Below are 26,369 nucleotides of genomic sequence, written 5' to 3' on the forward strand. Positions count from 1 at the left end.
TGGCAAAAACCTTCCAAAATATACACAAGGTGTGTGTACATCTAAATGGAATGGACATGACCACTCAAAAAAGAACAAATGCTAGTTAGAGAGGGAAAGAGAAAGCGGTATTCTATGAAATAGGAGACAGAAGAAAACATACTGAAATGTGGGGGAAGGGAAAAATAGAGAAAATAAGTGAAGACCAACAATGCATTACCCTATTTGCATTGTCCTGGCAAATATTCAGCAGAGTTGTAAATCTGGAGGAAGGGAAGAGCGAAATGATATTTTGTTGGAGACTGGAGTCTTACTTCTTTGCAATATTAGTGCTGGGATGATATTAATGGTTTCATTCCACAGGTGAAAATCATGTCGTCCGCTGTCCTAGTCCTGATACAGAAGTGAGGTGAAGCCTTCAAACAAAAATTCAGTTTCCGTCAAAGGAACTCTAAGGGAAACCAGTCAAGGCACAATTAGCATGAATTTGTCAGCATTTAACTTGAAAAGAAATGGGCTTCCTGCAGGCTCCAGGAATATTGTGAGTTTGACATTTTGGTATCCAATATCCAGATATGACTTAAAAGAGGCCAATTTGTGCTAATGAACCACAGGCAAAATGCTGGATTTGTTATTTATTAACACTAATAAACAAGCTCAGAATACTGATCAGAGAATTTACACATCTCACAAAAAATTCCATGTGACAAATACCATGATACATATTGTAGAAATAACAGTAAATAATGTTTCATTAATTGATGACTAATACACTAGAAAGCAATCACACTAGTAATTAGTAAGAATTTACAAACATTAAAAGTGCATAACATTTCAAACCAAAAAGGGGAAAAAGTGACATCATTGTCAATAAAAAAAGGCTTCTCTTCTTTTTATTCTGTGATAGATGCTGATTCAGTTGCCACAGTAGCTGTCATTCTTTTTACTCACTTAGGTCAGGGAAACATGGCATTGGCCCAGTACTAAGTAATAGTGTAAATCTATTGCCTTTTTTTCCAGGGGAAATTGACTGTCATAGCTATTACAGAACACCTTGTCCACCTTGCAAATTAACTCACCGGGGTGGAGACAATATTCTAGAATCAGAGTGAATTTATTCCAGAATTATTAGTTCTGTTCAGAAAAACAGAGGAGTTACTCTGGAATCCAATCGCTCTCATTCCATAACTGAAAGTTCTCAGAGAGGAGCTATTTTACAACAGCTACAATTATATGGGAATAGTTATTCCAGATCAGTTACTTTGGAACACCCAAGTTAGTCAACTTCTCTCATGTAGACAAGTAGGTTTCACAGCAGGAACCACAACTTTATCAGCATCAATGGCTTCATTATTTTTCAAATGAATGTTTTCCAAACCATACAGGTTATAAGTTTACTCTAAAAACAACAACAATACTAAAATGATTTGACTATATTTTATTTTAGAAAAGCCCAGAAAAAGATTAATAAAATGGAGAAAAAACTATAGGGGAAAAACAAAATGTAAAGATTCAGTTTGAATCCCTGATCTGCAACTAACTACAGTCAAAGTGGCTGAACTGTACCACGGACACAACATACGGAACTGAGGGAATATCCACATTAGTGAATCACTCTGAAGGCTCATCTAGAAATAAAATGGAGTGTTGATGAGTCATTAGTTTTAGGCATACTCAATTTAGCTGTTGACATTTTAATTTGTCATGTGCACACCACCGCATTACAAAAAAAGTCAACCCAGCCCTTTCAAACAAGTGGTAGAAAAATTCACAGTAACAGAAATATTCTTCATAAGCATTTGAGACAAGGTAGGGTGAAGCTTCTAAGTAGTACAATACAAAACATTGTAAATAACAGAGCTAATAATCACAGATGCAGAGTTCTAAAAACAGTGCTTTTAGATAGTTCTTTTACTAGGTGATCAACTTGGCCAGAGAATTTTAAACTCTGAGGATCACTCAAATCTTTGCCACAGGACACAATTAAATCCTCTGAAGCTTCAAAGACCATTCGCTACAAGAATCTCTACTTTGTTCTACTTTCTACAAGCATTCCCATCAAGTGGTTGTATGAAAAGATCCATTTGATGACAAATGTTCCATGACCAGTAATGTTTCAACCATTGCTAATGACAGAGGTAGAGCAAATTCTGTCTGCTGTCACAACCTGCATCCCCATTTTTAGCATTATGTTGAACGGGTTCCAGCAATGAAACCCATCCATTCTCTTTTCCACCAGCTTGCTCATGGAAACAAATTTGTTCCAGCAAATTCTTGCAGTTTGAAAACATCCAGCAGCTGCTCCGGTCAGTCAAAGTTGGATGTCAACTTTCTTGTTTTGCTGCTTCTCCCTGTGTTTCTCCGGTCTGTTCAGTTGGGTTTCTTTGTGCATCTCCTTCACCTTCTGCAAGAAACAAAGGAGAGGCAAGATTGAAAAAACATTTTCAGGCTGATCTATTCTAGATCTGTGTTTTATTCTGGAATATACTTTATCCCCCGCCAAACTGAAAAAAAATTGATCCAAGGATGTAAGAAAAAATAAGATGGGTGACATTGTCTGTAATATCTTGTATTGCATCAGTGTCTGTTGGTAAAAGACAAGCTGAGAGAAATAAGAGAAACTGTCTCACCTCCAGATCTCTTAATTTTAAAAAGCGCCTGAATATACCACAGAAAGAAAGCTAAAAGGAGTACTATGCCAAAAATGGTGCCTTTCATTCAAATATATCCTATGTTAATGAAACATGAAGACTGCATATTTAAAGACACCTTGATAAACCTATATCTGGCTGACAGTAAACATTGCAAGTAACAATAAGATTACTAAACTTAAGACATTAATAGTTCTCCAGGTTTCTTGACCATGTTAATTTTACTATATAAATACAATTATTGATTGTATTATGCCCAAATACAGCTATCTGGTGGGCTGTGCAATTATAGTAGACAAATATTTTAAAACAGTAGGGGTAATTTTTTTTTTTAAATTCATTCACAGTGTATAGTACTTTCTCCATTGACCACATTACACATACACAACTAATTCTGCTGTCTCATTATAAACCATGGGAATGATTTGCGGACTGTAAAATAAGTCTTACAGAATGAGAGATGTAAGGAGTTCGGTCAATTCAGTCAATCTAAAACGGGTGAGGAACCTCTTTTGGTTTGGGGGGGCACTGACTCTCAGAAAAATCAGTGGGGAAAAACAAAACAACCCTCACCCCCACAAATCTTACTGACATGGCCCCTGACTGAGAAGCAGAGAGGAGAGAAAAAAAAGACACCTGACTGAACTCGGAGTGACTCAGCCCAAGGGCTGAGCCATACAAATTCTGGGGTTGGGGAAAGGAGGCTGAGGAAGGAAGAGACTGCAGTGTCGCAAGAAGACATCAGGGCGTTACTTCGCAGGGCAGTCATACCCTCTAACTATTTTCTAGGCCATTCCACTATTTGAACACAGTAAGGTAAAAAAATGCAGTTTAACCATCCCTGCATAATCTTTTCCCCATTCAAGTGTCACTGCATATCTGCAATTGTATATACCCACACATGAACCCATTCACTTCTCTACAAATAAGCAGTGGCAAAAAAAATAAATGCATAAAATAAAATACCAAGTTTGCTATTAAGGGCAAACTTTTTATAACTTCCCATTTATCTGAAAGTTTAGAATAATGTTAATTACCTGTCTGACCAAAGATAAGCATGGAAGCTTGCTGTTTAGATACACTAAGTAACATTGATTTGTAGTCAATTCATTATGGGCTGACATATACAGTAAACTCTTTCATATCCAGCATTCTGTCATCCAAAACTCTCCAACAACCAGCGTTTAACAATAAGTACATTTTAGTTACTGGTCTGTACGTACCATGTAGTGAAAGTAAATACAAAGAAACACAGCAAGTACAATATACATTTACCATGTACAGTACTACTGTTGTTGGTAAATACAGTACTCTGCATATATTTTTGTTTTTTAATATCACATCTTGTTTCTCTTTAGTGTTATGCACTGCTAGGTATACCTCTCTGTTATCCAGAATATCTGGCAACCTCTCAGTCCCGTGGCTGCCAGATGTGAAAGAGCTTACTGTAGATAACACTTTAAAAAAAAAAAAAAAAAAAAAAAAAAAAAAAAAAAAAAAGGGTAATTTAAAAAAATCTTGATTGGCTTAAAAAAAGGTTCGGCTACTTTCTGGTTCTGAGGTTCTATGGTACTCTTGCATCATGTTTTCTAGCACTTTACCTGAAATCACAAGTGCAAGAATCTTATTAAAAAAAAAAAAAAAAGCAAGCTGAGATTCTCATGCAATGTTTTGATTCCAGCAGGTCGGTTTTAAGAAGTAAAATATATCACAAAACCTGCAATAAAACTGTGAGAGCTGGCAATACTAGAACTACTTTAAACATCGCTGCAAATGAGCTCTCTGATCAATCTCTAATTCCAGATATTCTTGATCTTTTGTCATCCACCAATTTTCCCAGAAGCTACATGGCTGACTTAATCCTACCAAAATTTATCCTTTCCTCTACTTATTTTTACTGATCCAAACTTAAGTTATCATTCCAATTCTTTATTGCTCTGCCTAAATCAACTTTCTTCCCACCCCCTGCTGTAGTCTGGGATGCTTGGATACCCTCAGTTTTCACAAGGAGGCATTCCTCTCAACTTCTCACCTGCTAATTCTGTTCCCTACTCTCTATGATGCTACTGCATATATCTGTAACTCTTTTCTCTTGAGCAATTAGTGCCCATCTATTCTGAGAAGACAACGTACCGCACTGTTCTTTTTAACATTGGAATATGGTCACTTTAGTTAAATCAGGAGCTGAATTAGTCTGTGCTGAATTCTGAACAAAATTATGCTTCAAACTGGGTTTCATGGGCTATCCTGACAAGGTGAAAGCTCAGCTAACTGAGAACTTCACTATGAGCACAGGAATATAAAGCCTTGCTCCCTTTTCTGAGCCATTACTGTAGGCACAGACATCCCAAGTTTCCTTTTGTGGTTTCCCTACTTATCCAACCTGAAAAACAACTTTTCTGTGGGAACAAACATCACATTTCTGCAAAAAAAATAATATGTATTTGTTTTAAATACACAGTTCATTAAATATGCCCACTTTGTGGTTATTAGGAAGTTGCTCATTACAGATGGTTTATTTTGGCTAGAGTACTGGACTACTTGTTTGAAGGAATATACCTGCACATAACTGATTGCACCTTTGCAAACAAATATGTAGTAGAAGATGAGTTAAATGTTGGACCTACCAACTTAGCTGAGTTTGTGAATATACTGGTGTAGTTTAATTAAATCAGAGCACTTTTCAGCATAAATCATCTCACACCATCAGGCATCACGTACATTGACAAAGTCAATTTGTTCCTCATAAACAGGTACCTGAATCAAAAAGCTGCCATAACCCACCTGCAGCACTATGTACTGGATAGACCTGGAGAGTGAGTTATACTATCTTACCTTGACACAGGTTTGGTGTGGCATATTTTTCTGCCATTGGTGAAACAGTGCTAGGGACAATGCACAGGAACTCAGTTTCTGAGACTTTTGATTTGGCATCTTTAAAAGAACTACATTCACTCTGCAAAATCAGCTAGGAATGAGAGTGGAGTGGAGAAAGAGCAACAATCAAAAAAAAAAAATTCAGACCATTCCCAATACACAAGGCTAACAATACAGCCAAACTGTGCAATTCAAGAGCAGGTACAACACCATTTCCATGTACTTTGCTAACCTAATAAGATTCTATGGGCCACTTTGTTCTGGCTGCTCTCTGTTGACAGAGTGGATCAAAAGAGTGATCCTCTTTGGAGTCCCTTCACAATCCATCAACAGAAGTTTTGTCAGAAGATATCTTCCGATAGAAACTTTTGTCGACGGATTGCTCTAGTTTAGACACAGCCTTAAAGAGCTATGTATTAAAACAAATGCATTCGCATAAATGTTATGTATTTCTTTTTATATATGAAAACCTCAAATGTTGCCTACGAAAAAAAGATGCTCATTCTTCTGAAAAATACAGTTCCAGAAAGCTGTGTACGGCAACTGCATTGGAGGTGGCTCTATTGAGGCTAGATGCTGGCTTGTTACTCAAGTCTAGAAAGATATATTCCACGATCTCTATCCCATATCTGTTCAGTGGAGAAAAAACTCTCAAATCTCTGTCCCCCTGCAACTGAAACAGCATGTGTGGCCCTACAAAACCAGCTGCTTCTCACCGGCCTCTCCTTTCTCAGGTTCACTGCTCTTTCCTCCCATTAGGGCCAAACAAAGTGTTGCAGATGAAGTATTAGGTTTATGACATGTCACAGGTATAAAAATCAAAGAAAAAAAACCATCAGTATTTACTACAGCTTTGGGGAAAGCTTCAAATCTAACAAAAAGGGCAATAATCACAAGCATCACTGCCTTAACTGCCGTACAAATAGTAGTTAATCGCCACAATAATCTTTTAGATAGGGAATGCCTTATTCCCACTATACAGCTAGGAAAACAGAGAGGAAGAATAAATGAGTTGAGCCTGCACGAATGGCACAGCCAAAATTAAGAAACGCACTCAACTGAACCCCTCAGGCGTGCCTTTATCCACTAGCTCAGGGGCACACAAAGTAGAGGGCATACCCCGTTGGGGGGATTAAGGGAGTGTGAAGTTCCAGAAGGGGGCGCAAAGCAATTGGCCTCCTTCCTCCCATGACCTCTGCTGTCTCCTGCCCTTCCAGCCTGCCCAGCCTTGCCCCCTCCCTCCCTCCCTGGCACAGGCAAGCAGAGCCAGCCAGCTGGCTGTGCGTGAGCAGCTGCAGCCATGTGCAGCCTGAGCTTGCTGCCTGCAGCCATGCTGTACCTCCCAGAGAAGCCAGGCAGAGGGTACCTGTGAACTGCACTGGAGGCAGTGAGGGAGGAGAGTGTGCCATGTGTACGTGAGCTGCACTACTCCTCTCCTATCTTGCCCCACTGCTGCTCCGCCCAGCCCAAGAAGGGAGCCTTGAACTTTGCAGCCAACTTTGCCTGGGCTCCTCTGGATGCCCTGCGAGAAGATGCCATTGAGTACAGGTGCAAGTGCAGGGCATGGGAGGGGTGTGGAAGGTATGTGTAGAGAGAGGTTCAGTCAGAGGGGTTGGGGGTGAGCCCCAGGGGTGCCTGGGGGACTGTGTGAGGAACCCCAGCCAGCCCCTTATTTACAAAAGGCAGCAGCATGTATTCACCCTATGCTTCGTTTAGGCAGGGTGCTGTTTCTCCTAGAAGGCTTGCCTGCAGTGCAAGCCTGCCTTAATGTGATGCCCATAGCATCCTAATGCAGGGGTGTGCAAAGGGGGTGTGTGTGAAATTTCACAAGGGGCAGCAGTGCAATTGGCCTCCCTTCCTCACAGCCTCCATTGGTTCCTCCAGCCTCTGCTGCCTCCCCTACCCCCCCATGGCTGCCATGGGAGCACTTCACATCACTTCCGGTAGACTTCCGCTCACTTATGGGACCGTAGGGGTGCCCCTGCTAATTGTAGCAACAAAAAGTGGAGCTTGATGCAAAAAGTTTGCTCGCCCCTGCACTAGCCTACCCCATAGCCTCCAAAGAGACAAGAATGGGAATAACCCAACTCTGAAGACTAACACTCCCCAAAAATCAACATACAAGCTCACTTCAAAATGAACTGTCAGGGCATTTACCATCATCTCATCATCTTATTTTTTGCAATGGAAGGCCCATCTGATCTTCCATAAGCAAAATCCTTACATATGTCATCAGCTCCAGCACACTAAGTGACTACTCATTTTTGTAGACTGTTCAACATAGGAAGAGAAGCCATTTTAAAATCTGATCTTCTGTACCAGTAGCAAAATCCATTCATTGTATAACATTAGATTAAATGTTGGAGATGATCGATTCACCCCAGGGAGTAGTGTGTTTACACCAGCCAGATTTACTAAGTTACTCATGTCTTTTGTTTTCTTTTTTATGAACAGCTGAAATAAAAGAATACAAGCCCTTACCTGTTTTGTTTATATCGAGTTCCGATAACTTTAGGGAAAGTTCACTGGCATTCCCACTTGTAGAGGACACCAGGATATCATGTAGTGCATTTCTTCTACCTGTTCTTCCTGAAGCAATAAAATCTGCATATGTCGATTCCACATCAGTCATTGCTAACCAATATCCACATAGCAGTACCTAAACAAGGAGCAGAAAAAAACCAAAAAGATCCATACTTAAAACAGTGGAAAGACAAGAAGGACAGGGAGGCAGAAGACGAAGATAAGATGCTTCTGAAGAGGAAGAATAAAACCTTTAAAATTTACTGGATTTACAGCAGTAACACAAAGACCCTTCACACTACTGAAGTTAGCAAAATTAGAGAATAAAATGAACAAAAATTAAAAGTTCCAGGATGCTATAGAACAAACACTCTTTATTAAACTATTTTGACAACTGTGGTTTAAATATTTGAAAGAAGAAGATGTCATAATACTTTCATAGGTGTATTTTTGAAAATGATAAATTTAGTAACATAAGAACTCTGCTATTTAGTGTTTGCTGGGAAGTGGGAGGAGAGTGGGAGTAGGAAAGAGTTATTTTCTGCATGAAATACAAAGCACGTGGATTAACAGACTTAATTAGCGAAGTTCTGTTTTGATTCTCCATGTTGAGTGTCCTTCCCTGCGGTGGAGAGACTGTGCTTTGATAATATCAGCAGTGCATGTACCACTAGGGCTTCTTAAGTTTATTTGCATTGCTGTGGTATTGGCTCCAAAGCAAATGCACTGCAATAAGACCACTGAAGTCAGTGGAGCTATACTGATTTACACCAACTGAGAATCTGAACTGTGTCATCTCCTGGTGGGGTCTAATACCTTGCCTTTCACTTTACGGGAGAATTTTATTACAAATGTTCTTGAAAACAAATCATTACATTTGTAGGTTTCCTTTTGACAGTCGTATTTCTTTTATGTACCCAAACTCAATTAGCATATTCACCTAAAGCTTCCTGCAGTGACCTAGAGAGAGTGTAGTTGAATTTTAAAAAAAAAAAAAAAAAAAAAAAAAAAAAAAAAAAAAAAAAAGACAAGTCAAGTCTGCTAGACCAGCACTTGATGATTCTGCCCTTAATTACACACATGGTATTCCAGTGAAGCCACCAAGGGAAAAGCTGGGCCCATGATATCAATGCAAGCGTAAAGTATTCAGTGGGTGAAAGTATATTGACAGCTCTACAAGAATGGGCGAAAGCAGTCACATTGTGCCACTCAGAAGGGTTACTTACTCACTGCGTCTACCATCAAACCCTCCCCTGCCCATCACTCATCAATTAGCAAGACATTTTGGGTGCCCTATACTGCCCTAAAGATAGACCCTTCCTTTGCACATCACAATGTGTTTGTCGTCTGTCTATTTAGTTTGTGTGTTCGTGTTTTGCACATGGCCAAACGCTACTGTCACAGCATACAGAGTTTTTTTTTTCTCTCTCTCTCTCTGAACTATAAGGTCGAACGCTTTTTTGTGGAGTCCTATCAGGAGAGTGTCAGACATGAGCCAAGGAGCAGAGAGTCACATGCCCACATTCCATTTAAATCACATTAAAGTAACTTAATAAGGAGAGCCTTTCCTAACAGCACCTACCATCCCCAGATAAAGAAACAAATCTTAAGATGTTTAAAGAAAAAACTTATTTTGAAAGCATTCTGTGTGGAAAGTAATGACATCAACAGCTGTGGGTGTGAAATCCCTCCCTGTCTTTACTGATTTACCTTTTTGATCCCTAATTCTCTACTGTATATCTGCATGGTTTCTGCCAGTTTGATTGTTTTTAATTTTGTGAAGCGTAAATCAACTCAGCTGATGCATATGATTAGTTGAAGAACTGTTTTGCAATGATAGCATTAGTCAAAATTATTTTGTAACATGTTAGTAAAATAATTAACGAAGAGCTAAGCAGAACTCAAATTCCATTATATAAACTGTGGTCCAAAAGAAAGTTCTTTGGACCTTACTCTGGGGGACAGCACAAGCTCAGAGCTACCAGATCTCAACACCTTGTCAATTATGTTATGTAGAAGCTAGAGTACCCCAATGACCTGATCCTGACTGGTCAGCTGGAAAAGTTTGTTGGCCTTATTTGGAGTGGTGAGCATTTGTATGCTTAGTGTGTGCATTCTATTTCAGTGATGGTAAGGATATTATTAAGTAAAGTTATTTCACTAGTAAAACACCCTGCAAACTCAAGTGTAATATTATGTCTTGAACCTACAGAAGGGTAATGGTGCGTGCCCTGAAGTAGCAGGTAACAGACTAATTGCAGACATTTCCTTTTACTTCCATATCTCTTGCTCTTACAGACTTAAAAGAAAAATACTCAGATTGAATCAGGTCATGTAGTTTAATGGTTGCAGAAAAAACATATACGAGGAAGATTGTAAATGCAACTGACTCTTTGGGACCTCAGGCATTTCACTTGGCTGCCTTGTGCCAAAGAGGCTTTGAAAAACAGACAATAAGTATGACAAGAGCTTCACTGGGTTAGTATATTGCATAAAACCGACACTGTCAAAAAGGAAGCAGCACATGCTCCCTCACTGTAAAAATACTCAGACACAGTGGCAAGACTTAATGCTATCAGTAGATGAAGTTAAAGCAGTTGATGCTAAAGATTCCCACATGGGTATAAATTCTTCATTGACATATTACTATTCATTTGAAGCACCTGTTACTACTGCATACTTTAAAGCATTTCCTAAAAGACAACACCAATATTTATGCAATAATGTAGCACAAATGTAAAAAGAGATTCAACTTTCCCTCTAAACTGGTCTTCATAGTTTTTAAAATGAATGGGCACTTATAAGACAAACACTTGCCTCACAAATCTTGTCCATTCCCGCACTGCTTTTTTTCCCCTCTTCCTTAGCTCCCTCCATCTCCCCACAGCCAGATCAGTTAATGAACTTACTGTGCCAGACTGGAATTTACTGACAAGGTGTTTGAGAAATGAGGGAAAGGGGGTGATATGGCTATATTTAGCCAGATAAAATATAGTACATTGAACATCATTGTAAGAGTGACTTATCCACAGAGAATTTCAAGATGATAAAGCTTCTGAGAATGAACTAGTGATTCTGCATCACATTCCAGATGCTGAGTGGCTGACAATTTCACGCCTGGGAAATGAGACCCATGAAACCTGCTCCGAAGGAATACAGTAAACCCTTGAGTTATGTGGGGGTTGTGTTCCTGCAACCCCAGTGTAACTTGAATTTCCAAGCAAGTTGTGCGGAAGACAGGAAACAGGCAAAAGTTTCTCTGTTCCTGTCAGGGATGACAGCGTGACTCACACCTGCTGCCCCGACAGGAGCGGTTTCCTGCTCCTGTCAGGGGCAGCAGTTGCACTAACCCAAGGCACGCAACTTGGTTGTGTATATCTTGAGGGTTTACTATAATGAACTAAAAGAGGCCAAGAGTGACCAGAAGGTACAATGGTGCTGTGCCTTTCAAGTAACCAAAAGCTTTCTTGGGCTTCACAATAATCCATTCCCGCATAATGAGTATAGATTCCTATAGCATGTTGTCTTCTCATAATAATGTGGAACAATGAAGCAGTTGAATAACTTACTAAATTTACTAGTGAATTCAGCCCCAACCTGCAATTTCTTGAAACAAAATAAATAGATGGATTAAAAGCTTAAGGGTGGGGATGACAGAATGAGGCTAATGGCATCATTAGCAGCCTCTGGTCAGGTTAGAAACCAAGACAAAACTTCAGACTTGTCTTTCCTTTTCCTCAAACTTGACGTGACCAGAAGACAGTTTTACTATTAGGTTTTAAAGCAACTTATCTAAGTAATAATTGTTTGGTCCTTTTATTTAGGGCTGGTTTCAAGAACTAAGTGCAAAGTAAGTGCCCAGTCCCAGCATTCGCTTCTCAAAACAAATAGCTTGGATTTTTACGCTAATATAGCATCAATCTCAAAGTCACCACAGCAATTATTTCTTGCCAGGATGCTGCTTTAATCTGTTAAATGCAGCAGCACACTGCCAGAAGTAACTTTCTTTCATTCTGTGGAAAACTGTACATTGATGACAGTGGATTTGTTTACAAACGGATGAAGCACACATTAATTTCATTTAGAATGTTTTCAAACTTTGTCTTGCCACAGTTGTTTGCAATAGACATCTTTCCACCCCTTTCCCCCCCCAATACTAGTTACGTTAATTTTTAGAGCTAGCATCGGTCAGTTTTAAAGAGACACCCCCTTAACTTTCCCTCAGAATTTAGAAAATGGGATTTTTTTTTTCCTGTCATAGGAAAAAATTAGTGTCGAGTGGCCATCTTTCATAGTGGTACTACTCTATAACCTATTGCCTCACCAGATTTACTAAACTACAGCTGGTACTGCCAGAATCCAAGAAATTCCTTACTTCAGAGGGCCTTTTTCCACAACATGTGTTAGATGACAAACAGTGAGCACACATTCCACTCCAGCAATTAGTTGTCAGGAGATACTTCATAAATCTTTATTTCATCTCCTTGACTGGAATACATTGCTCTCCTCAGTGCGACTGAGTTAAGCCAGGCCTTGGATTAACTTTACCTACATTGCACTTACATACATGTTAACCATAAAATACTTACTCTTTAGGGGCTGTGGATACTAAATGGATACTCCGGACTCCTAAACTCACTGGGTGTACAAAGCATTCAGTAATTCTGAAACACCAGGTCCTTTGCAGAGTATGTTTACAAGAAGCCACTCCCACTTCACAGCAGCTGTCATCCTAACCTCAGCTTCTCCTGGCTCTCCATCAATTCACAGGAACCCAAGAGTTTAAAGGTTCTTTCAAAAATATTGAAAAATTTATGAATGATCAACTACCAGAGGAATTTTCTGACATTTTTCATTATTATTTTCTGCTGGATTCAATTTAACAATTACTCACAAAATACTGAATACATAAAATATAGTTGAAATGTTTTATAACACTACTCTTTAGCGTGGAAAGACTGGTAATGACTATCATTACAGTTGCAACCAGGATTGGTTCAAAGGCCATTTCAAATTAGATTTTCACTATTCAAAGTCTACCAGGTTAACTCTTACAGTGAGCATCAGAAGGGCCACACTGGGTCAGACAAAAAGGTCCATCTGGCCCAGTATCCTGTCTTCTGACAGTGGCCAATGCCAGCTGCCCCAGAGGGAGTGAACAGAACAGGTAGTCATTGAGTGATCCCTCTCCTATCATCCATTTCCTGCCTCTGACAAACAGAGGCTAGAGACAACATTCCTATTTATCCTGGCTAACAGCCATTGTTGAACCCAATGTCCATGAATTTATCTAGTTCTTTTTTGAACCTTGCTAAAGTTCTGGTCTTCACAACACACTCTGGTAAGCAGTGCCACAGGCATTTGCCACATGAAGAAGAACTTCCTTTTGTTAGTTTTAAACTTCCTACCCATTAACATCCTTTGGTGACTCCTAGTTTGTGTGTTATGGAAGCAAGTAAATAACTTTTTCTTATTCACTTTTCCACACCTATCATAATTTTATAGCCCTCTACCATATGCCCCCTTTAGTCTCCTGTTTTCTAAGCTTAAAAGTCAGTCTTTTTAATCTTTCTTCATATGGTACCCATTCCAAACTCCTAATTATTTTTGTTGCCTTTTCCGAACCTCTCCAACACCTATATCTATATCTACATGTATATTTTGAGATGAAGAGACCAAATCTCTATGCAGTATCCAAGTGAAATATTTTAATAAGTTTCCTCTACCCATACTGCCTGAAAACACTAAGGCTACATCTACACTAGAAGGATATGTAAACAGTAAACTCTGCTGCACAATTCTGTCGACACAGTGCATCTACACATACAAGCAGATTGACAGATCAATATGCTGTGTCAACAGAAAACAGCCAGAATGCCCTGCCCCTGTTGACAGAACGGCTGACCAGAAGCGCTGCAAACAGGGCTTCCTGGTGAACTGGAAGCCCTCTCTGTCAGACATTTCTAAGCTGCACTTCTGGCGACAAAATTGTGTTATTCCTCAAATTTTCATGGGATAACACCATCGAGACAAATGCAGCATTCTGCTGAGACTGTCGACAGAATGCTTTGTGTTTGTAGACACTCCCCGAGTTATGTCAACAGAAAGCCCCTTAGGCTGCGTCTACAGTAGAGAGTTTTGTCAACTGAGAGGGCTTCCAGTTCACTGGGCAGCCCTGTTTGCATAGCTTCCTGTCAGCTGTCAGGCAAGATCTGCCAAATAGCTGTAGCAGTTGGAGAGGGGAATAGGACCAGATCCAGGGACAAAAAAGACCTGTAAGTTTTTTTTTTTTTTTTTTTGGAGGGGGGAGGGGGTCAGACATATTGACATCCTTGGGAAGAGAGACTGTGCATGGGTATAATATATATCATATGCATGTGATAAAGTCGTCCCGGGGGTAGCCATGTTGGTCTGCAGCTCATGACAACACAAGCAGTCCTGTAGTACCTTAAAACAAATGTATTTATAAGGTAATGAACTTTCGTGGGTATGTCCATCTTACCCATGAAAGCTCATCACCTAATAAGTATGTTAGTCTTTAAGATGTTTCAGGACTACATGATAAAATTATGAATGATGTATGTACTACCAATAAATGCGGTGTTTTGCCTTATCCCGCCTGAAAAGATAGCATGTAGTGCATTAAGTACAACATAGTGATGATCTGCCTAATTGCAGATTGCAATCCAGTTGACCCATGCACTTTACTCCTGACAAAAAGAGTAAGTTGATGGGAAAGCCTCTTCCACTCAGCCCCCATCATAACTTGACCTAAAGTATGCTAAAAAAGAGTATGTGTTCGCTACCAGGAGGATTGAATCAGTCACGGTTGATCTTCCAAGGTTTGATTTTGCATGCATAATAGGGATGCATGAAATCTAACTATCAGGAATCAACAGTCAATGCCTGCACTCCTCAATATCGCAAGAAGTAAGGAAGTTGATGGGAGAGTTTTTTCCCCATCAATCTCCCTCTGTGAGAATGGCCAGGTAAGTCGATTGTAGATAAGTTGATTCTAGCTACGCAACTCCTGTAGCTAAAATTGTGTATCTACAATTGACTAGAGGCTAGAATAGACCTGGCCTAGCTCTGCTAGATGAGTAACTTACTGCAGTATGTAGACATAGCCATAGTGTCAGCTAAAACTCTGGAAACAGCTTGGCAACATCTGAATGTTGCAGGAGGCAGAATCAGATGCCAAGGTATTCAGACATAGGGGGAGACTTCTTAAGATCTTCAGCAGGGACAGAAGAAGGGCTCAAGCACAACACACCTTACGGGTACACAGAACCGGTGCTCCATGCTGTTCCTCAACATACCTTCTTGACAATTCTCTCCTGTCCATTTTTTCCCTTTGACCTCACCACCTCAATTTATGCATTAATGTTCACCACCCTTTTATATACTGTTTATAGTATTCCCCAAGATTTCCTAGCAATAGTTACTTTAACATGAATATTTCTCTCTCCAATACTATCTGGTTTTACTGGGAAAACTGGAACACACCCTGAAATTTAGTTGGACTGTAATGTAAACGCTGACTCTACAGAAGTCAATGACAAAACATTCCATTTACTTCAAAGGGCAGTATTTTACCCAGTGACTTCATGCTGTTCTTAAGAACCTGGAAGTGGAAGCATAAAATTATGGCATGTAACACCAACTAAAAACTTTTCAATTCACACTAAAAAAATCAGTGCCAAGAAACTATCCAGGCTGCTTCAGGGAATGACCCCTTAATCAGAAAAAATCATGGATTTTAAGATGTCATTTCATCAAATCCATGTTTTGTTGATATTTCCATTAATATCACAAAGAAAAGAAACAAAATGAAGGCAAAAATACAAGAAGCTCATGTAGAGTGTCTTCACTGTTGACTTGGGCATGTGTTACCAGCTGCAGGAAGTAGTGGTTTTGTTTTCATTAAAAATTCCTGCCATACAGAACCTCACAATACTTACTCCCTTTCCCTCTGCACATGTACATGTGAGAATTAAGTGTTTTTTCAACCCCAATTTAAAAAAAAAAAAAAAAAAAAAGCTGGCAAGTTTTGGCCAGTAAACTATGCATCATGATCATAGCAAAAACGAAAGAATGATCTATATTCAGTTTTCATATAGGAACTTTCCTTAATACTATGCTTGCAATAAAGAAGTTGTAGACTTACGTTTTTAAACTAAAACTCACGAAAGGTTCAGCTTCCTTGCAAGCTCTTTCCAAAGAGCAGGAAGCCCCTATGAATGTATTTTCCACATGAACCAATAATAGTTTGTAAGGACAGATGAGACTGGTGTGGTCATCTAGTATGACCTCCTATATATAGCATAGGCCATTGACCTTCTTCCAAATAATTTGCAAGTGGAGCTTTCAGAAAATCAAGACAGGAGAATCCATCACAAACTCTTGTAAAGTGTTCCAGTGGTTAATTACTCTCTCACCATTAAAAATGCACATCTTATTTCCTGTCTGAATTTGTCTTGCTTCAACATCTATCCATGGGATTGTTACATATTTCTCCTTAGACTGAAGTTCTCATAATTAAATATTTGTTTCTCCACTTACTACTTGCAAACTGTAACACAGAGTTACACCATAATATTCTCCTTGTTAAGCACAATAGATTGAGTTTAACACATTTTCAAATACTTTTATCATTCCTGGGGTTCTTTGCTGTGCCCACTTACTTATCAAACACCCTTCTTGAACTATGGGCACCACAATTGCACACTATTTCAGCAGCAGTCACACCCGTTCTAAATACAGACAAAAAAAATAGCCTCTCTCTTCCTACTCAAGACTTGCCTCGTTATGTATTCCAGAATACTAGTTCCTGTATCACTTTGGCAGCTGATTTTCCATCATAACCCCCAAATTTTTTTCAGCGTCGCTACTTTGCTCAATAGAATCTTCCGATTCTGTAAGACTGGTCTACATTCTTTGTTCCTAGATACGAACATACATATTTGTTCGTGTTAAAAAAAGAAACATTTTTTTTTCTTGCACCTCACTTACCCACCCGTCTAGATTGCTCTGAATCAGTGACCTGCCCACGCCTGCAATCTTAGTGTCATTTGCAAACTTTATCAGTGATGGTCTTATGTTCTTTTCCAGGACATTGACAAAATAGTTAAACAGAATTGAATATGGCTACTTGTTATGGAGTTAAAAGCAAAATGGCCTGTCTGAGGGAGCTTTGTTGTTTTGAATCCATTTCTCTTGAGTGCTATTCTCCCTTCTGACAAATAAATCATACTTTGTTTTGAGACAACTGCTTCTGTGTTACTGCCTACTGTTATTGTCAACAGGCTCCTAAGGGGAAACTCTTGCATTTTCTAAGTCCGCTGGGACTTCATGATGTAATGTGGGAGATCCAGATGAAAAGCAGTTGGGTCCTATTTCAAAGAGAAATGGAAGCACACACTCAATTGGGAGATTTGGGAAAGAGTTTCTAAAAGGGCAACCTATTCATAGACTATGGCATGGGGAAGACAAAGGAACCTGATCAGAACACAAATAGGGAGTATATGAACAACTTTGACTCTACACTGTAAAATCTGGATGATACAGGTATGCATAGGGAGAAGTATATTTTTCAGGCTGCTGAAATCATTTACCTGAGACACAAAATTGATGCAATTAGCTTACATCCAGTACAGGAGAAGGTATGGGCCACTATCAAGGCACCACCACCAAATTCAGTGTTCAGACTGAAATCCTTTAAGCCTGCTAAAGTATTATGGCAAGTTTTAGCTAACCTAACATTCATTTTGACTCCCATACATAAAATGTTACAGAAAAGGGTAAAATTCCAGTGGGCTCAAAACCCAAAAAACATCTTTTGGAGAAGCACAGAAATTGCTAGTGTCATCAAAACTGCTTAATTTATTGGAAGTAGTACTATTTTCACAACTCATCATGTTGGGAAAGAGGGGTAAGGAGTGGTATTAACCCACTGAACATCAGATAGACCTGAATGTCCCATTAGTTATATAGCAAGGTCACTAGTTCCAGCAGGAAAAGATATACAGTAAACCCCTGGAGAGCAGTGGTTGTCAGGATGGCTGGGTGCCCTGGCTGTAGCAATGCAGAAGTAAAGGCGGCAATACCTTACCCAGGTTGTTCTTACATCTGTACTACTGCTTTCAACACTGGGAACCTGGAGAGTGGGAGCTGCTAAGCTCCCAGCTCTGCAGGCAGCCGTGCAGAAATAAGGGTAGCAATACCTTACCATACCATCCCTACATCTGTGCTGCTGCCAGCAGTAGCTCTGCCTTTCAGAGCTGTACACCCAGCCAGCAGTCATCACTCTCCACCCGCCCAGCTCTGCAGGCAGCACAGCTCCCAACATCAACACAGAAGTAAGGGTCACAACCCCCCCCATATGGTAACTTTGAGCCCCCCCTCACACACGACTCCTTTGTGGCTCAGGATCCCCACAATTACAACACTGCAAAATTTCAGATTTAAATATCTGACATCATGAAAAATTTACCATTTTAAAAACATTTTCACCATACCAACTGCTTCCAATGGCCTAGCACAGGGATTCTCATACTTCATTGCACTGTAAACCCCTTCCAATAACAAAAGATTATTCCATGCTCTGAGGAGGGCGGACCAAAGCCTGAGCCCCACTGCGCAAGGATGGCAGGATCAAAGCCAAAGGGCTTCAGCCTCTGGCAGGGATCCAATAACCAGAGCCCTGCTGTCCTGGGCTGAAGCTCTCGGGCTTTGGCTTTGACCTCGACCCCAAAGGAGAGTGGCGTGGGGCTTGGTTTCTGACTTTTACCTCAAGAAACCTAAGCCAGCCCTGGTGACCACAATAAAATGGAGCTGTGATCCACTTTTAGGTTCTAGTCCACAATTTGAGAATCGCTTGCCTAGCGGAGCTTTTATGGTTTGCCCTACATGGAGGGAATGAAAATGGCATATGTTAGCATGGAAGCCAAGCCAACCAGGCTTCTTTTCCAGTGTTCTGTGAAACCACATCAGGAAAACACACTTTCAGAACTCCTAATGGGAAGGAAACAATGAACAATCTGGACACTCCACATTCACAAGTAACAGCTAACAGGAGAGGAAAGGAAGCAGCACAAGAGTTATATTATGATGTGTGAAGCATAGGTAATGCAGTATATGCTCTCATGCTCCATGAGGACTGTTGCAAAAATGATCAAGGTGGCATCATAGCACAGGCAGAAACACTTCCTTGGGTGACTGATTCTACAAATGTATCTGTCATTTGGTAACATAATAAGGGTCATCTGCAGCACCACTAGGGGTTAGGAATCCACATTCAGATAGGCTGATTTACCTTGTAATGGAGAAATAGGACTATCCAATTGCTAAATCGAGAAATAGTGAGATTGTTCATTACCCTACACCAACCACTACGGCAGTTCTGGAAATGAAGTCTACAGAAACTGTTGTATTACCAGAAAGCTCTCTTTCACTTGCTGCTGATCAAGGATCACAAATATGCCACCTATAGCATTCCAGAAGATCTCTCAAAATTAGAGACAGACTGGACTTGTAGTAATAAAAAAGTTTTGCTGGGGAGGACCTGATAATCCCCTACAATTGACTGAGTCTATCCCAATCTCTTGGTATGGATATGCTGTTTTTACAATGTTAATGGTTTGAGTATATAGTTACTAATAATTTAAAGGAGGACAAATAATGTTGCAGATACTTGATATGCGGATTGCCAACAGGTGGCCAACGTGAGACTAGCTTTCAATTATTAGATGTCATAAGGCTGTTATTGAGGATGCTCCAAGATGTTGCAGGTAGGGGAGAAGGTGCAAGATGGATACTATTTAGCAATTTACATGAACTGGTACTGGAATAAAAAGAAAAGTCTGATTTCTCAATTGTAATTGGTATTTGGCCTCCATATGCTACAAAAGGGACCCTCTAGGGTTTTTTTTTTTTTTTTTTTTTTTTAAACAAACACACACACACTAATTCACCACATCCCTGAGATAACAGCAATGTCCAGTGGTCATCATCTTTGCAAAATGTGTGGATAATATTTAAGGATTTGTGCATCTATCATGAAAAATTAGGCTGTGCAAGGAAGTTAAGCTTGCCAAAAGGAAAAAAAAGGCCTGTCATGCAGACAGGAAGATATGCCTCTCTCTCTCTGGCTGGCCAGTGTATCGCCCACTTTTTAAATGCAAGCTTATCTGTAGACAGAGCCACATGCTAATCAAGAGACTGCCTCATTTTCAAGAAAGAAAATGTACAGAGAGAAATAAAACGGCAGGAGGGGATCCTGTTTTAAAATAAAGACCGTGGACTGTTGGACCCCTCCCACACTGCATCTTACCACTGAGGAGGCAAGAAGACAGCATGACTTGTCTCATGAATGGAAGCTCAGTCAAGCCAGGCGGTACTATTCCTGAAGTTGCTGACAGCTTGGATTGGAGCCAGACCAGAACACCCTGGGGGCCAGGCAGGCTGCAGTAGAGCCTGGGGTGGGGAGCAGGGCCAGCAGCTAGGAGGGATGCCCAGCCTGGCAGTGCCACAGGAGAGCCCAGAGGCATGATTTCCACTGGGCCTTTTCCAGGACTGTTCAAGTCCCAAGGATGCTGGACCAGGGAGGTGCAACCTGTAATCAAGCTAGTCTAGGTTTTGGAATCTGTTATGTTTTTATTGTATGTGCAACCATTTGGTTACTAGCATTTTATACTTAGCATTAGAATCTCCATTCTTTCTTAAATAAAATATGTGCTTCTTTTCACTATCCTACAGTGGAACTGCTAAACAATGGGGATACTGTTCCTTTGGGAGCAATGATTCAGTGAATGTCCAAGGAACTGGGGACCAGACACTCCAGAGGAGATGCTCTGAGGCTGAAGCATGCCTATCACAGACCTGCAGAGAAACAATGTAGGCTCAGATGGCTGCATTACCCATGGCTGGTGGAGTCAGTGAGCTGGGCCACAAGAAGCACAGACAAGGATCCCCTGTGTTAAGAGCAGGTGGTATCAGGGTGCATCACAATCATCATAATGGGTATCAAACACTTGAACAATCTATCCTACGGGAACTAGATCAAGGCAAGTTCTGTGATACAAAACCTGACCAATGACCTAGAATCTTTTCAAAAGTTATAAGAGCACTGTAATACATATTTTTGTAACATGTAGCAGACAACCAAGTCATTGAGCCACTACCACACAAGAGTTCCTAATTGCTCTTACTAAAGCAAATCTGAGAAGAGCAGTGAAAGAGCTGCATCCATCTGCTTTCTCCTGAATTTTCCATTATTCCTGTGAAGGCATTTTGCATCTGCAGGGACTAGATAACTTAACAGGTCTTACTCCTGTTTTGAATTTTGGATTTCTAATGTTATGTAAATAGAGTCTTATTTACAGTGTGTGTGTGCGTGCGCACATGCATGCACACAAGCAAGAGAGAGAGTGGGGGGGATGGTTTGAGTGGGGGGGGGGATCACACATATATGACCAGCATTACAGGGTGGCAAGGATGTCAACTACCCAAAGCCCCATTCCACAGGGGACACTGGGAAGCTACATTACATGCTGCAGTCCTGCTGTCTGGGATGCAGCTTTCAGACGAGTCTCACAAGTGGGACAACAGGCTCAACACACACACTGAAATGTGAAGAACAATGCTTAGATTCCAACTGATTTATAATTATATTGTAGCAATGAGAAAGTAAGCAATTTTTAAGCAACAGTATGCTGTGACACTTTTGTATTTTTATGTCTGATTCTGTAAGCAATCAGTTTTTAAGAGATGTGAAATTTTGGGTACACAAGACAAATCAGACTACTTGAAAGGGTACAGTGATCTGGAAAGGTTGGAACCACTGCTTCAAGCAAGATGAAAAGAAAGTTTTATTTAAAATACAAATAGGATACAAAAGATACACCGCACATTTTGTTCTGCTCTTTTTTGTGGGGAGGGGTTAAAGAAACAGCTCTGTGGTGCAGGACAACTGCTATTCATATTTATAAAAGGTAGAACTATTCAGCAGAATTAAGGGATACAGCAGGCTGGACATCTGTTAAGTACTTTCTTATAACCGCCATAGTTTCTAACAAACACAAATGTACTGTGTCTGAAGAGTTCAATTTCAAGCTCATTAACGCATACATTCTCTTACGTTCTTACACTCCTGTAAAATCCAGTTACAGATATGGAACAAAAGATTTAGCATTAGTTAATTGTGAGCTTTTTTTAAAAAAATCAATACGAAAGTGTCTTGCTAATGTTATCTATTGGTTTAACATGTCAATAAAACTAACAGTGAATGAAAAGAAATTAGACAATACTGCTGAGACTCTTGGTTTCTTAAATATCTGTCATTCCAGCTAGCGGAAGAAAGCTGTGTCGAGGACTCATTTGGAAGTCTTATACCATATAAAATCATTAAATTAACAAATTGCAATTATATTAAGAGGGTGCATCAACATCCAGGACCTTATTTATTAAAAGGTCATTCTGCCTGGTCATTAATAGGGACTCTGACTAGAAAATACAATCTAGTTCTAAGAAACAAATCTTGTTTCCATGTAAGTCAAAAAGGAGATTTTCCACTGACTGCTATGGGACTGGGATTTGGCACTAATATAATATATTTTGCTTTTACTCAGTTTTCCAGCTATATAGAAAGAAAACTGAAATCATCACAACACATGTTTTCAGTATGATATAATGGCCTGACACCTTCATACTTGCACTGGTGTTATTTCTGAGCAACTCTCATGAGTGCATTAAATTCAATGGAGTTACTCACCGATTACATTAGTGGAAGGAAGAAGAACACCAAGCCAGATGTTCACATGCTGTGAAACTGGTCTACAGTGTATCAAATGAGTGCTACGTCAAAAAGGGAGATGTACCAAATATGGACTGACAAAGCAAACTGTACGTTTGCAGTATCTAGAAGGTCAATTCATGAACAAATAGATTTTAAGAAGAGGAAAATGTGCAAGTTATAACAGCCAACAACAATTAGAGTTTATAATTTGCAGAACTGAAATTACAGCACCATAACCATGTTTAAATACACTTGTGTCAAGCAAGGTTCTTGCATAGTTTTTGTCTAGAGTGAAAACTATTCTCTGGAATTCCACCCTCCCTCCCTAATATCTTAAATGCACCATAGCACTTACCTAGAACTACTATAATTACATGTGATTTTCAGATACATAGACCTGTCCATACTGGTCAAGGAAGCCATGCTGACAAATGCCTTGTTCAGGGGTGGGCAATAATTTTTGGTGGGGGGGGGGGGGAGGCACTCCAAGATTTTAGAAAGTGGCCATAGGCCACACATTTCCATGGAGGGTCCCTGCAGGCTGGGCCAGGCCACAGGCTGGATCAAAAGGCTTGGTGGGCCGGATCCAGACCACAGGCCATACCTTGCCCAGCCCTGGTTCCAACAGAGTTTAAACCTGTGTGTGCAGGGAATAATTTTGTAATGGATATATGTATATTTCTGCAGATATCCTAAAATATCAGTAAAATGGTTTGTCATTATTAAAACATGGCCTCTTGAACACATTTATTGTGTCAATGAAAAATGTGAAGAACAATTCAGTTTCCTGGTGGTGGGTCTAACATTTCCTCTCATGTTTACTGCATACTGGGCTATTAGAGGAGCACAGGATTTGTTTCATAGAAGATATTTTTGGGCTAGGTTTCCTCTTAACACTCCAGTGCCATAAAGCAAACGATAGCATTTGGTGACCTTTTAAAAACACAGCTTAGCCCCTTGATTCATCATTCAAGTATGTGTAACAATACCCAGAGCAGGAGAGCTGTTTCAGCTGAGGCAATGAAAGCAACAATGGCAACAACTACCCTTAGAAGCAGTAGCCTTGTTTGACAAAAAAAATCAGCTGAGTGGGTTACAAAAAGAAGGCATTTTGTTTACCCCTCCCTCCATCCACTTTGAAAAAAAATAAATTAAAACTGGGCAAGGAAATTCTCCGTCACTTTATGTAGACAAGGTATTTTTAACATTCAAGAAGGCCTGAACATTTCCCGCATTTACAAAGATAAATACGACCTGGAAATCCATAAAATTAAAATATTTCTCTACAAGTATAATTTTGGTGAGTGGAACCATGTAGTTTTTAAAACCAAAATTAAAAAAAAAAAAATCAGAAAATATTTAAATCACAAAACCATAATCCTTTCATACAACTTCAAATATTTAAGTTGTGTATTTGGTGAATTTTCAGATGATTGAGAACTGAGAATTTCTTATGCAGTTTTTCTGTGTCAGGCATTTAAATTCTACTTTACATTTGCATTATTTCCCGCAGCCACTAGCTGATCTGACTTGGTTCTTAGTATTCTTTAAAATTTATAGGAGGATATAGTTTGACAGTATTGTAGTGTTTTGTTAATGACTATTGCTTTAATCCAGGATCCTCCTATTATGATAAATATATAATATTTAGCTGTGGATACTTTAACTCAGGACTTCCCTGTTAGTCTGTCTTACATTTACAAGGTTTCAGTAATTTTTGCTTTTTGTTCCCATGTGTTCACTAACTGCTTTAAATTCTGAAGTCTGCCTGATACTGTTGCTAAGCAACAATTTAGCCTAGTTAGGACTTCCTGATGAAAAAATACTTGTCTACAATGTGCCTGTTTTTAGATCCATTTTTAGCATGAATATTTTACCATTTAATAATGGACCAGTAAGGCTCTCACTGTAACACTAGGCAGCAGTCACCCTGAAAATTTTGCCAGTTATCCTAGATAACAAAATAATGATCCCAGTATTTTCAAAATTCAAGGCAGTCCTTCTACCATAAAATCAGGCTGCCTCTATACTAAAGCATGAAGTCAATTTTAAGGGCGCTTGATTTTACATTGTGACTATCTTCACTGCAAAAATCATTAGGTTGATTTTAAAGAGTGGTAAGGTTTACCTCCTTGCATTGACCATCTGATGCGGTATAACGCCGAATTTGAATTTAAATGATTGCATTAATGCTAGTGTGGAAACAGCATTTCTTTAAATCTATTATATAGGCCTCCAGAGGCAGCCCACAGGTAACCCACAAATGTCAATTCTGGCCACTTTCACTTCTGCTGCTCTCCACGTGTACAGGAAGTCAAACTAGGTAACAGGAATTTGAATTCAGGTTCTTTCTGACCAGCATGAGTAGCACACTTCATGAGCCATCCATCACGTGGCACCTAATCATCATGAATACTTAGGGGTCTTCTGATCTGAGTTCAGGTTCGCAAGACAGCTCCAGCATGGAGCCATAATGAGATCCTGATCTCATTTCTGTTTGGGGAGAGGAATCTGTGCTGAGCAAACTGAGTCAGCAAGCAAAATGAGGACATTTATGAAAAGTTTTGTTTTTTTTTTGCGGGGCGGGGGGGGAGGAGGAAATGATCACACACTGTTACTCTTGAGATGCTAAGCAATGCCGGGTAAAAGAAAAGCTGTGCCATCAGAACTATCATAAAGTCTGAGAAGCCAACGGGTGATCTTCCAAGACAAGCCAATACTACGAGCAGCTGTAAGTCATTCTTGGGAGGGACCCAAAGATAGTCTCCACTCCTAACTATGACTCTTCAGAAGGCCATACTCAGAACTGCGATGGAAGCTGACAGGGAGGGCAGGAGGCAGAGGCTAATGAAGAGGATACTGACAGTCATCAGCAGACCACTGATGAAGCTGATCCGGTCAGCCTAGAGCTCTTTGTCAAACTCAGTCTTGACCCAGTTCCCTCCTCATCGACACCTGAAGTGCCAGGGTACAAGCAACAGTTCAGAGGGCTCTTCTGGTGTTTATTTTTTTAAGAATGCTACAAGACGGTTGCGGCTGAGTTTACGTATAAGTTTACTTCTGTGAGGCACACTTTTTAAACTGCTACAAGCGAGTTGCAGCTCAGGCATGGTAGAGCTATATGCCTTAGAACAGCTTTGTTAATATTTCTGGGGAGCACTTATCCTTGGTGGAGCTCTCCACAAAGGTCTCAGCCAAGTACTCTTATTTTTTGCGTGAGGTTTTTCTGGAGGCCTGACTTACTGCAGCTTCCATGATAGCACACCTTGCCATGCCAGGCAACTAGTAAGTAATCTGGTATCATGGCATTACACAACATTCCTGCCCTGTGCTCACACAGTCTGAACATAGTATCAGAGGGGTAGCTGTGTTAGTCTGGATCTGTAACAGCAACGAAGGTCCTGTGGCACCTTACAGACTAACAGAAAAGTTTTGAGCATGAGCTTTCGTGAGCACAGACTCACTTCATCAGATGCTGGTCTTGGAAATCTGCAGGGCCAGGTAAAAACAAGCCAGAGCAAGGGTGGGGATAACAGGTTAGCTCA

General features: G+C 40.1%; 1 protein-coding gene across 2 annotated transcripts in view; it reads right to left on the minus strand.

The window, feature by feature from the left end:
- Positions 1-599: 599 nt before the first annotated feature.
- PKIA (cAMP-dependent protein kinase inhibitor alpha) overlaps positions 600-26,369 on the minus strand; it is a 51,260-nt gene continuing 25,490 nt past the window's right edge. For both annotated transcript variants that reach the window (XM_074987056.1, XM_074987055.1), the window contains 2 exons: positions 7,989-8,166; positions 600-2,383 (listed from right to left, as the gene is read on the minus strand). In XM_074987056.1, coding sequence (XP_074843157.1) covers positions 2,304-2,383; positions 7,989-8,139 — 231 coding nt within the window. In that variant the 5' untranslated portion in view covers positions 8,140-8,166 and the 3' untranslated portion in view covers positions 600-2,303. The remainder of the gene's footprint in view (positions 2,384-7,988; positions 8,167-26,369) is intronic.

Source organism: Carettochelys insculpta, chromosome 2 (genome assembly GCF_033958435.1).
Source record: "Carettochelys insculpta isolate YL-2023 chromosome 2, ASM3395843v1, whole genome shotgun sequence".
NCBI classification, from domain to species: Eukaryota; Metazoa; Chordata; order Testudines; family Carettochelyidae; genus Carettochelys; species Carettochelys insculpta.